This window comes from Corvus kubaryi, unplaced genomic scaffold (genome assembly GCF_017639235.1).
Source record: "Corvus kubaryi isolate FWS band 111438036 unplaced genomic scaffold, C.kubaryi_AGA036_p1.0 37308, whole genome shotgun sequence".
NCBI lineage: Eukaryota > Metazoa > Chordata > Aves > Passeriformes > Corvidae > Corvus > Corvus kubaryi.
The window spans coordinates 463,575-479,212 of record NW_024581096.1 but is presented as its reverse complement, the minus strand read 5'-3'; the positions used below and the strand labels follow the sequence as shown (position 1 = coordinate 479,212).

General features: G+C 47.9%; 2 protein-coding genes, 1 long non-coding RNA gene and 2 other non-coding genes across 8 annotated transcripts; 1 reads left to right on the top strand and 4 right to left on the bottom strand.

The window, feature by feature from the left end:
• Nucleotides 1-4,254: 4,254 nt before the first annotated feature.
• On the bottom strand, nucleotides 4,255-7,551 carry CUNH18orf32 (chromosome unknown C18orf32 homolog). 3 transcript variants are annotated; one of them, XM_042028176.1, is made up of 4 exons: nucleotides 7,468-7,551; nucleotides 6,925-7,011; nucleotides 5,103-5,339; nucleotides 4,255-4,448 (listed from the first exon to the last, which is right to left on the bottom strand). In XM_042028176.1, the coding sequence occupies exons 3-4, from the start codon at nucleotides 5,328-5,330 to the stop codon at nucleotides 4,374-4,376; spliced, it is 303 nt and encodes a 100-aa protein (XP_041884110.1). In that variant the 5' UTR covers nucleotides 5,331-5,339; nucleotides 6,925-7,011; nucleotides 7,468-7,551; the 3' UTR covers nucleotides 4,255-4,373. The 3 variants fall into 3 exon arrangements, with proteins under 3 accessions (XP_041884110.1, XP_041884112.1, XP_041884111.1); XM_042028178.1 differs by lacking the exon at nucleotides 7,468-7,551 and adding an exon at nucleotides 7,169-7,461; XM_042028177.1 differs by lacking the exon at nucleotides 7,468-7,551 and having other exon boundaries at nucleotides 5,103-5,344; nucleotides 6,925-7,461.
• A 389-nt stretch (nucleotides 7,552-7,940) lies between these two features.
• RPL17 (ribosomal protein L17) lies at nucleotides 7,941-12,361 on the bottom strand. Of its 2 annotated transcripts, none has more exons than XM_042028173.1 (7): nucleotides 12,315-12,361; nucleotides 11,911-11,963; nucleotides 11,779-11,819; nucleotides 10,392-10,526; nucleotides 9,384-9,482; nucleotides 8,495-8,686; nucleotides 7,941-8,036 (listed from the first exon to the last, which is right to left on the bottom strand). In XM_042028173.1, the coding sequence occupies exons 2-7, from the start codon at nucleotides 11,948-11,950 to the stop codon at nucleotides 7,989-7,991; spliced, it is 555 nt and encodes a 184-aa protein (XP_041884107.1). In that variant the 5' UTR covers nucleotides 11,951-11,963; nucleotides 12,315-12,361; the 3' UTR covers nucleotides 7,941-7,988. The 2 variants fall into 2 exon arrangements, with proteins under 2 accessions (XP_041884107.1, XP_041884108.1); XM_042028174.1 differs by lacking the exon at nucleotides 12,315-12,361 and adding an exon at nucleotides 12,193-12,307.
• LOC121665057 lies at nucleotides 8,357-8,425 on the bottom strand. Its single transcript, XR_006016212.1, has one exon. It is a non-coding gene; the product is annotated as a small nucleolar RNA SNORD58 (small nucleolar RNA).
• On the bottom strand, nucleotides 12,039-12,107 carry LOC121665058. The gene has a single exon (XR_006016213.1). It is a non-coding gene; the product is annotated as a small nucleolar RNA SNORD58 (small nucleolar RNA).
• Nucleotides 12,362-12,426: 65 nt separating the features above from the next.
• On the top strand, nucleotides 12,427-14,464 carry LOC121664703. Its single transcript, XR_006016098.1, has 2 exons — nucleotides 12,427-12,871; nucleotides 14,148-14,464. It is a non-coding gene; the product is annotated as an uncharacterized LOC121664703 (long non-coding RNA).
• Nucleotides 14,465-15,638: the final 1,174 nt, after the last annotated feature.

Sequence of the window (15,638 nt, the reverse complement as noted above, 5' to 3'; positions counted from 1 at the left end):
CCCAAAGCCAGGCTGGACGGGGCTTTGGGATGACAGTGAAACATAAACAGGCTGGACCTGGGATAGTGGACAGTGTCCCTGCCCATGGCAGAGTGTGTGATGGGATGAGATTTAAGGCCCCGTCCAACCCAAACCATTCCATGATTCTAAAACAACAGTGAAAGATACAGCACTATCATCTAAAAGCATTTCTAACGCAAGAGAATCACCATGGCAAACATTGCCTTCTAGGCCTTTTCAATTAAATTACTGCAGCCAGGTTCACTGAAAACAGGAATAATGGCAGTCTGTTACAACCAAAATATGATTTGGTGCAGCGAGCGTGCTCTAACAAGCAGGAAACTGCACAAGGAAGATAATCCCTTCTTCCATGTTTTAGGCAGTTTAATGAAATGGAATTACTTCTCACTGAAGGAGATTCAGTTAACCTAAGTGTAAATTAAATTTCTCTTCATTTCCTTTACCTGCAACCTCTGGAGCCACTGTTCTTTCAGCAAAAATATTCTGCATTGTACAGAAATGATGAAGGAATGACTCCGAGGTCTGAACCCCGGCAGCACGTCCAACATCTCCCAGAATTCAGCTGGGACATGACTGCTACATCTGGGTAATAACAGCATATTGTGTTAACTGTCATTAGATCAGAATTTAACTTTATTGTCAGTTTAGACATTCTTAGCAGCTGATCATGTGCAATTTAATACGCTAGAATTTTCTTTCCTTTCAGCATCAGGCCCATCAAAATAATTAGAAACATAAAATTAATTAATTTTTATTTAAAAATTTTTGGCATATACTTGCATTTGTTTAAATGTTGTCTTCAATTAACTTCTTGGCATCCAGCTACCTGTGCAAACCAACACACAGAAGGTACCACATCCCATTTAGACCTTCCCATTATGAAAAAATATTTGAAATTAGTTTATTTGAATGATGGCTTTTCAAATATTGATTTATTGATCTTTCCTCAATAGTATTTAAATAAAGCCAGACAGGTTTAATGCTGAAGAACTTAGGACTAGATTTGCAGTACTGTGGTCCCCCAAAGATGCCAGCTCTGAAATTTTCTGTCTTCAGTGTAAACGAAGCTGCTACTTGGTTTAGGAAATTCTGGTAGATGTCCATGTGCCACCATCAGGTGCCTAAACCTTTTGTAAATCTTGTTTTTAGCGAGTAATGAGCACAGGGGAATTTTCTCAGTGAAATTCAACTCACTTGATAGATATTATTCTCTCACATGAGGATTTCCTTAATTTCTGGCTGCTTATTTTTCTTAAAGAAGGCTTTGTGCACTCCTTTGCATCCCAGCAGATGATCTCCTGTGTGGATACAAAAATGCTGTTAGCAAGGAATTTTCCTGCTGGTTTCTAAGCCATGGGATACTTTTCTCTCTCACACAAGATATTAGCAGAGTTTATAAACCATGAACACCTGCAATCTTGCTGAGCTTTGTTTATAGTACAGTAGGAAAATATTTTGACAATGGATGTTTTAGGATTTTAGCCAATCACCCCTAAGGGGTGGCTGATCCTTTGTCCAATTAGACTATGAAGAAAAAAGTCTATAAAAGAGTTTGTAAAATAATTAAATAGATCAATCTTGCTGCACAATTCCTGCCTGCTGGATTTCTCTCCTCCTCCCTACAGCTGCGGGATATGGTAATATTACTGCACTAATATTCCTGCACTCCTGCCCAGGCTTGGGCCTTTGCTTTCACCTGATTTTTATTTAACTATTCACAACACAACAGGACTATTGACCTATTATTGAAAAAGAATAGGGGCAGAGGAGTTACAACACAAATCTCCTGACAGGACTTCCAGTGAAGTGCCTCACACAGAAAGTTTTGTGATGTGGATTGCTCACTTTACGGTTCAACTGCAGCTAATAAAAGCAGTGGAACACCATTCCAGAGAGCATAAATGTGTCATCTTACTTGCATTATCTGCCTGTTTTCATAATTTTCTCAGAAGGCCTGGTGTTTAAATACAGTGCTGGCACATAGCTGGAAGCCTGGTGCAGCCTGCAGTCTAATTTACTATACACTTTATTTTTTATGTTACTGTTCGATGCACTTCCTTCTGTATTAATATCTTAAATAACTAAAAAAAATTAATTATGCAGACTTCATAAATTGACTGGATACATTTACAGATTAAAGGAGGCCCAGTAAAGCTCTTGCTCTACTCTTTGTTGTGTACACAGCTGTTTAGAGGCGGATATGCTCTAAAACTATGGCCTGTTTATGAGATGCCCAACATATTAAAACAGCATGGAAGGGACAATCTCTTCAGCAATGCTCAGGATGTCAGAACACATATTCTTGTTTAGCTGCAAAGTTGCAGCTTGGACTGGGCATGCCTGAGGCATCTCCAATCCTGTGTCTGGGCCCCTCAGGACAAAAAGGACATGGAGCAGCTGGAGCGTGTCCAGGGAAGGGAACGGAGCTGGGAAGGGGCTGGAGCCCCAGGAGCGGCTGAGGGAGCTGGGAAAGGGGCTCAGGCTGGAGCAAAGGAGGCTCAGGGGGGACCTTGTGGCTCTGCACAAGTCCCTGACAGGAGGGGGCAGCCGGGGGGGTCGGGCTCTGCTCGCAGGGAACAGGGACAGGAGGAGAGGGAACGGCCTCAGGCTGGGCCAGGGGAGGCTCAGGTAGGTCACCAGCAGGAATTTCCCCATGGAAAGGGTGGTCAGGCCTTGGCAGGGGCTGCCCAGGGAGGTGTTGGAGTGCCTATCCCTGGAGGTGTCCAAGGAATGCCTGGACGTGGCACTCAGTGCTCTGGGCTAGTGACAAGGTGGGGATCAGGCACGGCTGGGACTCGATGGTCTTTTCCAACCTGAATGACCCTGGGATTCCCTGATCTAGGAGAAAGCTGTGTTACTCTGATCCAATGGGGGGTCATGTCCCAAAGATGAGGTAAGAGCTGGTTAAAGAGCAATTCCAAATTCAGGTCCGAACAGACTCACTCATTAAGGGGAGCAAACAGCATTAATCAGGAGCTCACACGGAGGTGTCTGGGACTGAGCTCATTGCAAAGGCATGGCTGTGACTACAGGGGCACATCTGTGAATGCTGCAGATCGATTCACACCACATCTGACCAAACCAGGCACTGGCAGGAAATGAGGTATCTCACCACAGGCATTGGGTGGGCAAAATTAGATACTGGAGTAATTAATTATCTGGTGAGAGAAATCACGGTTACAAGAATAAGACAGTGACGGTTCAAGGACTACCTGTATAAAAAGGTGCATTTTTAGGCCTGCCCGAGGGAGGATTTTAGGGAAATTAAATCATAAAGACCAATCCAAAACTGCTGAAATGGTTTAATTTTGCATCTTTTAAAGAGCTCTCTGTTTGGCAGACAGGAAAAAGCAGGAATTACCACTTCTATCCCTTACTAAGCACAGGGACACTTAAATCCCTTCACAGCTGGGATGCAAGTCAGCAGCAGAATCCATCTTCCCAGGAGGAGGCAAAGCTTGCCCAGTTCACTTTATCATGCACTCAGTTATTTTGGGACCTCCTTCTGTCTGGGGCCTGTCTCCAGGTTTCCAAAGATTTTGTCACCACTTGAGGTGTTTATAGCTCTGAAGCCTAAGAATTCTGTGTAATAATTGTATGAAGCGACTTATTTTTACGTAAAATCCTGGTTTATTATAATTAAAATTACATAAGCATGTTAAAGAGGTTTTAGTTGTATGTTGGGGGTTTTTTTTAAAGCCAGAACAGCACCATTTTAAATCACTAGAACGGAACATAAAGCAGCATTCTCTTGCATCATGCCTCTGCTGCTCATCTTCAGGAAAATAAAAGGCATGATATTTCAAGGAAAATAATTAATGGAAATATCACATCAAGACCTTTTTCTTTCAGTAAGCTAAGTAAAATTTTTATGTAGCATAACTCCTTTAGCTCATCCATAGATTTGACATGGAAAATCTAAACTCTTCATAGATAAACGATGAGCTTTTGTTGTCACAATGCAGTCCACAGTTCTTCACCAAGAACAGATAGAGCCTTTAAGGTGAAAGCCTCAAGTATTGCACTAGCACTTAGTGACATCAAGATGCTAAGATACATTTACCTTCCATAGATAATGTATTCGTATGTTATTTAACCTAAACTCTAATCACACCAAACAGATGAGAGATGAAAAGTAGTTCCAGCAAGAAAAATACAAGAACTTCAGCTCTCAAATATTTTACATCAACAAATGAGCCGGCTGCCATTTTAAAGGCAAAAGAGACTCTCTCCTGCAAGCAGTGAAGTTTTTTATTCAGCTGAAATGTGCAAAGAAAAAAGTCTGAAAGTCAGAGGAATATCAGCAGTTCATACTGGACACGAGGGAATAAAATCCTTAGGAATTAACTCCTTTAAGCTGTTTTCTTGTCATGAGCTGCTGCGGATCTCTTTGCAGTGGTTCCATTTGCAATGCCATTGCTTTCAGACTGCAAATAAAAGAGAGTGTCATTAATGAGATGTCAAATTAGAACTTCACACCTAAAACAAGAACAGCTGGTGACAAAAATGGCTTTTAGAAGCAAGGCCGGTGAAGATCTGTGAAGAAATACGGAGCAAGAACCAAAAGTGGTGGTGTCTGTGTAGATTTACAATAATTATTGCTTCAGGGGGAAGGGAGGAATGAGGGCAGTGACAACATTTACAAGTCCTTGCATTTTGATAGAAGATAAATAACAAAAGCATAATTTATATGCACTAAGCACCTTCCCCCACTATGCGTGGCAGAGCTAGCTGAAGAGAGGGGGTTGTTTTTAATTTCTGCTTCATACATCTGTTGTGATTTACCAAATATTTGACTTTTTTCTTCTCTGAAAGAACAGCCAGTCTTTAAAAAAAAAAAAAAAATTAATTAAGCTGTTTCAGGATACGGGTGCAATTCCTGTCCCTCTGAGACCAGAAGCTGCCTTGAAGAAACTATTTCTAGCTGGCTTGGTAGTGGTAACTGCTGTTTCTACAAAAATAACCACCAAAAGGTCTGTTCATACACCCAACTATTCACCCTCCTGTGGTGCCTGCCCTGAACTACCACTGGGTGGCCCATCCTGGAGCTTTCCCCGGTTAGCTGGGTGAATTAATCTTACTTTATGGCTTCCAGATCCATCCTCCTGGTCTCTTTTGGTGGCTGAAGGTCCCTGAGGGTCCCCAGCGCTGCCTGCTGGCCCCTGTTTGGCGTCTGCTCCTTCCTGCACAGCCTTCTTGGGCAGCAGGCGCTTGATGAAGGGCGCGATCACGGGGTAGATGTAGGGCTCCACAAACTTCTTGTAGAGCCAGAGCAGAACAGGGATCACGATGCACGGAATGCACACCATGGCTCCCTCCTGTGCTGGGGCAAAGGTGGTGAGGGGGGAAAAAAACAGCTTAGGGTGGCAGTGTTTGTGTGCTGCAAGCTACAGACAGTATTTAAATGGTAAATAAAAAACATCGTTGATACCCGAACATAGATTATTCTGTAATTATAAATTAGCTGTTGAAGTTTAAAAAATGCTGTGTGTTCCAATGTTATCAAATCTCCAACAAAGGGAACATTCTTGCCATTTTAACAAAAAAAACCAAACCAATTTGCTATTAATTCATCAGTCCTACAGACGCAACTAAGAAAAACAAATTCAGGAAGTGAGTGGTTTTGATTAAACCACACAAAAACAGTTTAAGCAGCAAGCTGCAGATATTAGCCCAGTTCTTGCTATATTACGAGTCCAAAGGGTTTGTTTTGCTTATTCCGTTTTTACTTAAGGAGCAATCAGACAGTAGAAAGGCAATCCATCCAGTGGGTTACCACTGAAGGGCAGGACAATGGGAGAAGGGAAGAGAATTCCAGTCAGGATTTGAGAGAAATAGAATATGGGTTACTTTCTTCCTCCTGGCCTCACTGGATCCCACACCAACCCCATACAATTAACTACTAGAAAAGGAACCATCCCCTCTCTCTGAAACCCCAGAAGTCTTCAAAATTGGCACCTTGGAGTCTATGCTAAAAAAAAAAAAAACAGAAAAGCAAAGCAAGGGGGGAGAGAGGTCTAACTGGGAGAGGAAGCAGTTAATTAGAGCCAGACCTGTCCCTGCCAGAGCTGATGAACAAAACATTAGGCACACTCTGCTGCCACACAACTTTGCCCTTCACAGTTCCCCTCTCTAGGCTGCTGACATCTCAATTCTCACACCAAGAAGCAAAACAAAAGCTTTCCAAAATGGAGAATGAAGAGGCAGATGTGCACACTTCACTAGGGACCAGTTTTGCTTTGCTTTTTTTTTTAAGCTATGCTGAAGATTTTTAGCCCTATGGAAAAAAAAAATCAATTTCCAGCTGCGTACAGCCAGGTTCTGTTCTGGCTGCTTCAAATACCATTTAAAACTACTCTCTGAAGTCAGAGAGGAATCTTACATTGAGACAACACAAATGAGTTAATCCTTTAAACTCATTTAAAAAAAAAAAATTCAGGTACTCTCTCCACCAGAACTTCCTAAATATTAAATTTCCAGCAAAATGTTGTGGATTCATCCAGAAGCTGAAGAAAGTGGCTGGAGGGAACACTTCTGGCTGTTGAGTCACTTCAGACTTATGGAATTATTTGGGTTGGAAGGGACCTTCAAGATCATTTCCTTCTACCCCCTGCCATGGGCAGAGACACCTTCCATTATCCCAGGCTGCTCCAAGCCCCTGGCCTTGGACACTTCCAGGGATCCAGGGGCAGCCACAACTTCTCTGGGAATTCCATCCCAGCCCCTCCCCACCCTCCCAGCCAGGAATTCCTTCCCAGTATCCCATCCATCCCTGCCCTCTGGCACCGGGAAGCCATTCCCTGTGTCCTGTCCCTCCATGCTCTTTTCTAGGGAAACAGCACGTGTTGTGTTGTTTCTGCAGCCGCTTCCTGTGAAGATTCCTGGCCAAAAAAGCATCCCTACCTCTGCCGGATGCACCAGCGATCCCTGGGATCAGGGTGTGACACCGTCCTGATGAATTCCTTCTGCGACTTGGTGATGTTCCGCCACCTGGTTGGCAAGGAAAAAAGCACAAAAGAGGGGAAAAAAGGAGAATGAAAAGGTGGTCAGGCTTTAACCGGCAAGCTATTTTTTTGCACAGGCGGTGTTGCTGGTTTCTGTCAGCCCCCACACGCGGGGCCAGCGCGGAAAACGCTGACGGGCAAACCTCGGCACGGCAGCGCTTTGCTCCCAGCGGCTGGGAAACGCTACATGGGCAAAACCGCCGGGTTTTCCCCCTTTTCCATGAAGGACGAGCCAGACTAGGAGGGACTTATGTCAAGCGTTGCCGTTCCGCTCTCCGAGGGCGGTTGGGGCCGGTACAGCCCGTGCGCCCCCGGTTACCGGCGCTGCCGGGCACACGCGGGCCGTGCGGAGTGGCGGCGGCGGGCGGGGTGAGACAGGATGTGGGCAAGGGATCATTCCCTGCTCCCGGTGCTCCCAGCGCTCCCGGAGCTCCGCACCCACCTGCGCCCGCACCGGAACGGACCCGCGCTTCCGGGGCGGTGCTTCCGACCAATGGCAGGCGGCAGCGCGCACCACGTGGCACGGCGGGCCCCGCCCCCAGCGCGGGGCGGAGCCACGGTTATCCCGGAGCGGGAAGCGGGGAGCGGAGGGACAGCCCCGCGGGACACGCGGCCCGGCCTGACTGCCCCATAGTGGGAAGGAATGCCCGGCTGGGAGCGTGGGGAGGCCCCTGGCACAGGGCGCCCAGAGCAGCTGTGGCTGCCCCTGGATCCCTGGCAGTGTCCAAGGCCAGGCGGGACATTGGGGCTTGGAGCAGTCTGGGATAGTGGGAGGTGTCCCTGCCCATCAGGTGAAACTGGATGCTCTTTAAAATCCCTTCCCAGCCAAACCATTGCTATGATTCTATAATATTCACTGCCTCTGTCCCACAGCAACGCCCAGCGCTGGGTCAGACTTGCAGCAGAGCAACAGAATCAATCCAAATTTTAAAACTTTATTTATGTACATCTGTCCATGCAGATTTACTCCCGAGCCATTAGCTTTTGCTTCTTCAGTTTCTTCTGGGAGATCTGGGAAACAAACACAGAAAGAAGAAAATGGTGAAATTCCCAAAACATTCTTAAGTTATCTTTTACAAGTGCTGAGAGCTGTTAGGAATTCCCTCATGAATGACACTCATCACACCTGCACATGGAGTCCCTACACGCACTACACTGCTTGCAGGCTCTAAACTCCAGTCATTTTATTGCACACACCCCAGGTTCACACACAAGAGTCTGGGAATGCCGCATCTGCTGTGAGGGAGGAAAGAACAAACCCCCTCTGCAAGAAAAAAATGGTTCTCAGGGTTTTAAAGCGCTTAGTATCGTGTTAATAATTTTAAAATGAGGTTGCTCAGAAAGACCTAATTTTTTTTCATGGGTATTCCAAAGGTGTCCTAAGATAGTCATCACAGCAACCCCTCTCTGTGCCGGACACTCGGCTGTCCTAACACCGTTACAGGAACGGAGCACACAACACGCGGTACCTTTTTCTTCTGGGCGACTTCCTCCTCTGGCTTGGGCACGATCTGCTCCTTCTCTGTGAGGATCATCTCGATGTGGCAGGGGGAGCTCATGTAGGGGTTGATCCTGCCGTGCGCCCGGTACGTGCGCCGGCGCATCTTGGGAGCCTTGTTCACCTGGATGTGCTCGATGACCAGGGAATCCACATCGAGACCCTGGAAAGGAGTAAAACCTGTGACCCATTTTTATCTTCAGATAAACCATCTCTGCAGCAAAAATGTGAGTAATCACCCCAGACACCACTGCTGTCACTCAGACAAGCTTGGTGGTATGATGGAGCCAAGGGTTTTCCAAGCATTCACCAATGAAACAGCCAAGCTTGGTGGTGCCATGTAGCTGAGGTTTTCCAAGGATTTACCACTGGAACTGCTGAGCTAGGCAGGGTCATGAAGACTTACCAAAGCAAGCGCCAATCAAAATCACACCCTCACGCATCACAAATACTTTAGAATTATGCCAATGGCTCATTGTTTATGCTTATTTTGTGGCTACTTAAAAGCATCACCTTTAAGTGGCGTTACTCCAACACTGCCAACAAAGCTACCAAATTAAGCACTCTAACAAAGATGCAAACTGACCAAGAGTCTGCACATCTCAGTTTCACAGATTTTAAGATCTCTAAGCAGACCTTTTGAGTGAAAATTTTTTAGTTTAGTTTTTTCCTGTGAACAACTGTTGGTACCATTTTAACTTGAAGAAGACACATAGCCTGCTTAAACAAGGAGCCACACCAAAGCCTCCATACAATTCAGTTCTGTGGACAAAGCAGCTGGGAAGTGGTTCTCCATGTCAGTGACACCCAGGCCAGGGGTGCCAACACACACCACGACACCACCACTTTGTAACACCCACCTTGAGCTCAGCGTTGCTCTCTGCATTCTTCAGCATGTGCAGCAAGAACTCCGCGCTCTTCTTGGGCCACCGGCCCTGCGTCCAGCCCCACTGCTTGGCCTGGAATGAGAGGACAACAATGGCAGTCCTGCTTTTGACCTGGTACAACTCCATTTAAGTGACCTACTATACACTTTTAACTTGCCATTATCACAGAATGGTTTGGGTTGGAGGAGACCTTGAAGTTCATCCAGTCCCACCCCCTGCCATGGGCAGGGACACCTGCCACTATCCCACATTGCTCCAAGCCCCCTCCAACCTAACCTTGGACACTGCCAGGGATCCAGGGGCAGCCACAGCTGCTCTGGGCACCCTGGGCCAGGGCCTGCCCACCCTCCCAGACAGCAATTCCTTCCCAATATCCCATCCAGCCCTGCCCTCTGGCACTGGGAAGCCATTCCCTGGCTCCTGTCCCTCCATGCCTTGGCCCCAGTCCCTCTGCAGCTCTCCTGGAGCCCCTTTAGGCCCTGCCAGGGGCTCTGAGCTCTCCCTGGAGCCTTCTCTTGTGCAGCTGAACACCCCCAGCTGTCCCAGGCTGGCTGCAGAGCAGAGGGGCTCCAGCCCTGGAGCATCTCGGTGGCCTCCTCTGGACTGGCTGCAACAGGTTTATGTCCTTCCTGCGCTGAAGACCCCAGATCTTACAGATTAGAACGGATTAGAATCTATTCTATTTTGCTGTGCACCAAACCCAACAAAATTTCATCCCTTTACTCAATGCTGCCAGCTAGATGCATACACTTCAAGTAGATGCATCTACGGGAATTAAGAGCCACCTTTTTCTCTGTCTTGAGCAACCCGGTCTGGTGAAAGATGCCCCTGCCCATGGCAGGGGATTGGAGTGAGATGAGCTTTGGGGTCCCTTCCAACCCAAACCACCCTGCGATTCTGTGTTTTAAAGCAAGTTCACTATCAAAAAATGACAAGACTACGTCCACACCATCCCTACATCACCTTTTCCCAGGAGCTCACCTGGGCGCATCTCCCGACGCCGCCGTTGTAGCGCCGGAAGGGGACACACTGCTTCTTCAGGGTGACGTCCTTCAGGTACTTGGTGGCCTTGCGGATGTGCATGCCCTTGATGGCCTGCGCGGTCTCGCGGGTGTTCTACCGACACAGGGCACAGAAAAGATCCTCTGAACGCACCTTTCCAAGAGACAGCATGAGCACAACCACAACCGCTCCCCTGTCCTCGCTGGATACAATTCTTTTGGCTACAAATGCAGCACTTACCGAAAAAGACCCAAGTCAAAGAGTGAAAAATAATTAATTAACAACACTTTTTTCTTTGCTACCCACTTTTCTAACCCTTGGTATGACTGCCACTAGTGAATCTATGGGTCCAGCACACTTCTTTTTTTAAGCAGTGGCTAAATCCAACAAGGAAATTTGTAACTCTCAATAAAAGTGTAATTTAAGTGCTTATACTTTTCATAGCTCCTCTTTGGCCACTAATCTAAAAAAGCAAGACCCTAATGGATAAATTCTTAAAAAAAAGTCACAAAAATGTCAAACACAGCACCTCACAGAAACTGATGAGGAAACACTGTGACAATTGTTAACAATGTTGTTTTCTCTGAAGGAATTATAGAGAAAAAAAGGCTCAAATAAAAACTAAGGACAGAAGATCAGTCTTTCGAACAGCATTTACTAATTGTGTAAGCCAGCTCTAACTATAATCCAACCTGTTTATAATAAAAAAAGGAAAACAATGTGAAAACGTTGTATTACACTGAGCAAAAAAGGATCTGCTAGGTGCTGGGTTTTTTGTTTAAATAACACTTCTGATTTCTTTTCTGCACCTAAGCCTTTTCCAAAGGAACTGAGATCCTTGTGGCAAACACCACACAACCAAAAAGAGTGGGGGAAATTAGACAAATTTCACACCAAACACTAACCCAGTGTCTGATAAATTCACTGCAACTGTTTCCCTGCTGTATGTAGTTATCTGAATTAGACAGAGACAATTTTAGGATACAGACTCTTTTATTTTTTGTGGATGGAGACCATTACAAGACGCTAACAGCAATCACTTAACGACTAAAGAATAAAAGACACTTCCCAAAAAAGAGGGGTTAGATGGGATATTGGATAGGAATTGCTGTCTGGGAGGGTGGGCAGGCCCTGGCCCAGGGTGCCCAGAGCAGCTGTGGCTGCCCCTGGATCCCTGGCAGTGTCCAAGGCCAGGCTGGACGGGAGCTCAGGCCCTAACCACGACAGAGAGTAACGAGATAATCCTCACAATCCCTTTCAACCCAAGCCAGTCCAGGCTTCTTTAAAAAAAACCCAACAAAAACTAACAAAAAACCAGTAAAACACCGCATGAACTTGCAATTCCTGCTACTCACACACTCCTTACCTTGAAGTGCACACGCAGGTTAGATCCTCGCGACTTGCATGCTGCAAAAGAGAAAAAAGACCAAGTTCTAAAATCAAAACCTTACCGGTTTCCGTGAAATCCCACACGAACTCTCCTAAAACAGCAACTCACATTTCGTGGGGTTCTCCGGATCCAGGGAGTAGCGCACCATCTTGAGAGCTTAGCTGAAAAACACGAGTTAAAACATTAAATTTCCAACGCTGGCACGCAGAACCCGGATTGCTCCCCTTACCGCCGCAGCTGCTCAGGAATTACGTGTTCTTTTCACAGTTACATCCAAAGGTGTCCTAAGAAAGTCATCATCGCAGCCACGAATTTTCCCAGGCCTGCCCCATCACCGCGCCCCGCATCCGCATCCCTCCCCGTCCTCCCGCGCGCCATCCCGGGGAATACCGCGGGCGCGGGGCACGTTGGACCGACCCCGGTGTCCGAGACGCCGGTGCCGGCGGGGATGGGGCGGGATGGGGGCAGATGGCGGCGGATGGCGCGGGACGGGACCAGCCATGACTCCTCACCTCGGGGCGGTGGCGGCAGAGGAAGAGGAAGGGCGGGGCGCGCCGGCAGCGCGCGCGCATCTCGCGAGATTTCGGACGGGGGCGGCCCGGGACCGCCCCGTCCCCGCCCCTCCCCAAGATGGCGGCAGTGTCGTGCCGTGAGGGCTGCGGGTGCGGGAGCGGTTGTCTGGCCGTCCTTGTGAATAAAACCTGCCATAGGGAGAGACACCGCGGTATTCACCCTCCCATCGGGAAAGACACCGCGGTATTCGCCCTCCGCTCATGGTGCTTTTAGTGTGCATCAGGCACAGCACCACCAGCCGATCGAGGGAGGGGGCTGCCCCGCGCCGCTCCGCACTGGTGCGGCCTCACCTTGAACGTTGTGAGCGATTTTAGTCACCGCAATATAACAAAAGTATCAAACTGTTAGAGAGCGTCCAAAGGACGGCTACGGAAATGGTGAAGGGCTTCGAGGGGAAGCCGAATGAGGGGCGGCTGAGGGCACTTGGTCTGTTCAGTTGGAGGAGACTGAGGGGAGGCTCATCGCGGTTAGAACTTCTTCGTGAGGGAGCAGGAAGGTCAGGCATTGATCTCTTCTCTCTGGTGACCACTGACAAGATGCAGGCAACGGCTGGAGCGGTGCCAGGGAGGTTTAGGTTTGAGTGCCGGGAAAGGTTCTTCCCCCAGAGGGTGCTGGGCACTGCCCAGGCTCCCCAGGGAATGGGCACGGCCCCGAGGCTGCCAGAGCTCCAGGAGCGTTTGGACAGCGCTGCCAGGGATGCACAGAGATTGTTGAGGGGCTGGACTCAATGGTCCTTGTGGGTACTTTCTAGCTCAGGATATTTTGTGATTCAATCAATCAGGATCATTTAGGTTGGAAAAGCCCTCCGAGATCATCGAGTCCAACCTGTGCCAAATCCCCACCTTGTCACCAGCCATAGCATAGAGTGCCATGTCCAGGCCTTCCTTGGACACCTCCAGGAACTCAGACTACAACACCTCCCTGGACACCCCCTTTCAACCCCTTTTCATGAGGAAACTCCTACTGGTGTCCAACCTGAACCTCCCCTGGCACAATCTGAGGCCATGTCCTCTCCTCCTCCTGTCCCTTGTTCTCTGGGAGCAGAATCCAACCCCCCACCTAAAATCACAGAATTGTTAAATTTGGAAGAGACCTTTAAAATAATCCAGTCCAATTCCCATCCCAGCAGCCACCACCGTGTTCACCATTAGATGGCAGCTCAGGATGGGAATAGAGCAGCACGTCGCTCACAGAGGTGTCCAGGAGACCAGAACGCAGAGATTCATTCAAATTCATATTTATAAACCTCAACTGGTATTTACTGCACCATTATAAAATAATCACAGACTGACTCATTAAAAGAAAAGATTTTTCTTTTCCATTTTAGGCAGCATTTGCGACTGGAACTGCTTGGGAAGCAGCTCAATAAAAGCAATTTGTTTCCTGAAAGTGGTGCCCAGCTGCAGCAAAAGTCTCATGGAGAAAAAATTGACAGAATGGGGAAAAAAAAAAAGAGACATATTCCTGAGAGGGCAGTAATCTGGTGTGCAGGCACCTCCCCAGCACGAGAGCCTGGGTTTAACTGAGTTTGGAAATGAGCAGAGGAGGAACTTGCTGCCCATGTAAAGGCTCTGAGCAGGTGGCTATTTTTGGATCTCTTGTTTAGGGTTAAAAAGCCCCAAAGCTCTGCAGCTAGGATTTCACCCAGATAGGAAGAGGAAAATATTTGAGCTAACACAAATATTTACTTGGCTAAAAACTGTAAGAGCTCTAGTTGTTACTGCAGCTCTCCATTTACCTGCCTTAAAATGTGCCTTTTTCTTTGTTTTCAGAGAAGCTCTCTGCAAAGTCTCCAAGCAACTTTCAAGCACTGATCTCAAAGAGGGAAACATGCTGGCATGTGGGCAAATATTACTTGTTCTCTTTATCATACAGTCACAGAGTGGTTTGGAAGAAACCTCAAAGATCATCTCATCCCACCCCCTGCTATGTGAATAGACACCTTCCACTATCCCAGGGTGCTCCAAGCCTCGTCCAGCCTGGCCTTGGACACTGCCAGGGATCCAGGGGCGGCCACAGCTGCTCTGGGGAATGCTATATAGCACTAAGTTTCCAGGTACAATAAATTTAAACTGTCTAAAGCTGTCCTCAAACACTTGCACATATTCCACAGCCTTCTGCACCATACTGTGGGAATCCCCTCTCAGAACACACCTGAATGCAACTCTTTTTCTTCATCCTGTCTGCCCTTCCCTCTGTACCTTCCTCTGTTTTCTGCTGGGGCAGGAACCCGGTCTTTCCATGGGAAGCACCTTTTCAAACAGCTGCTTCTTGGCAGCAGAGCACAGAAGCAAGGAGATGTTCTAGGAAAGCTGGAGGAGACGTGTGAAACACAAGTGCTTGACGCATGATGGGGGTTATCACCTGTGTTCATCAATCAAACCCAAAATAAATACATTTTCTGTTTCCCTACAGGTGGAACTGTTTTGCTCAGCTGCTGAGGGCTTGCAATGGTGGAAGGGTATCACAGAACAACAGAATATCCTGAGCTGGGAAGGTCCCACCAGGGAGAGTCATGGAGTCCAGCTCCTGGCCCTGCGCAGACACCCCAACACTCCCACCCTGTGCATCCCTGAGAGCGTTGTCCAAATGCTCCTGGAGCTCCAGCAGCCTTGGGGCTGTGACTCCTTCCCTGAAATGCTTGTTTTCAGCTTTGCTGGGAGCTTGACAAGTGCTCTCAGGGGCAGGCTAGCACATACCTGGTGTTAGGATCAGGGCTGAGGCAGCTGATCTTGAGCTCTTGTTGGGATTTAACCAGGTTATTCCCCCACTGCACCAGCTGCCTTGGATATTTGGGTAGTATGAGCTGACTCCAAGAGACCTTTTGGATCCTAAGCAGAAAATTCAGGCAGGTGAGTCCAAAATCATATTCCTGAAAACTCCTGCATAGGAAGCAGCTGCCTCCTGATGCTACTGGTACCTCAATTCCACAGGACTTTACCTTAAACTCTGCTGGTGCCATCCCTCTTGCTCCCCTGTCCATACTGCCCAGCCCCGGTGCCTGTGCTGTGCATGCCCAGGGCCATGTCTGCTGTCCCAGCAAGTACAGACAGCAAACACACAGCTGTGCTTGGACCTGAGCCGAACCTCCGCTTTGTGCTCTGGGAGCTCCTGCTGGGAACATCCTCCCGTGAGGGGCTGATCACAGTGGCAGCAGAAGTTTCTGTTATCGCCTCTGCTGTGCAGCCAGCCTGGGACAGCTAGGGGTGCTCACCCGCACAAGAGAAGGCTCCAGGGAGAGCTCAGAGCCCCTGGCAGGGCCT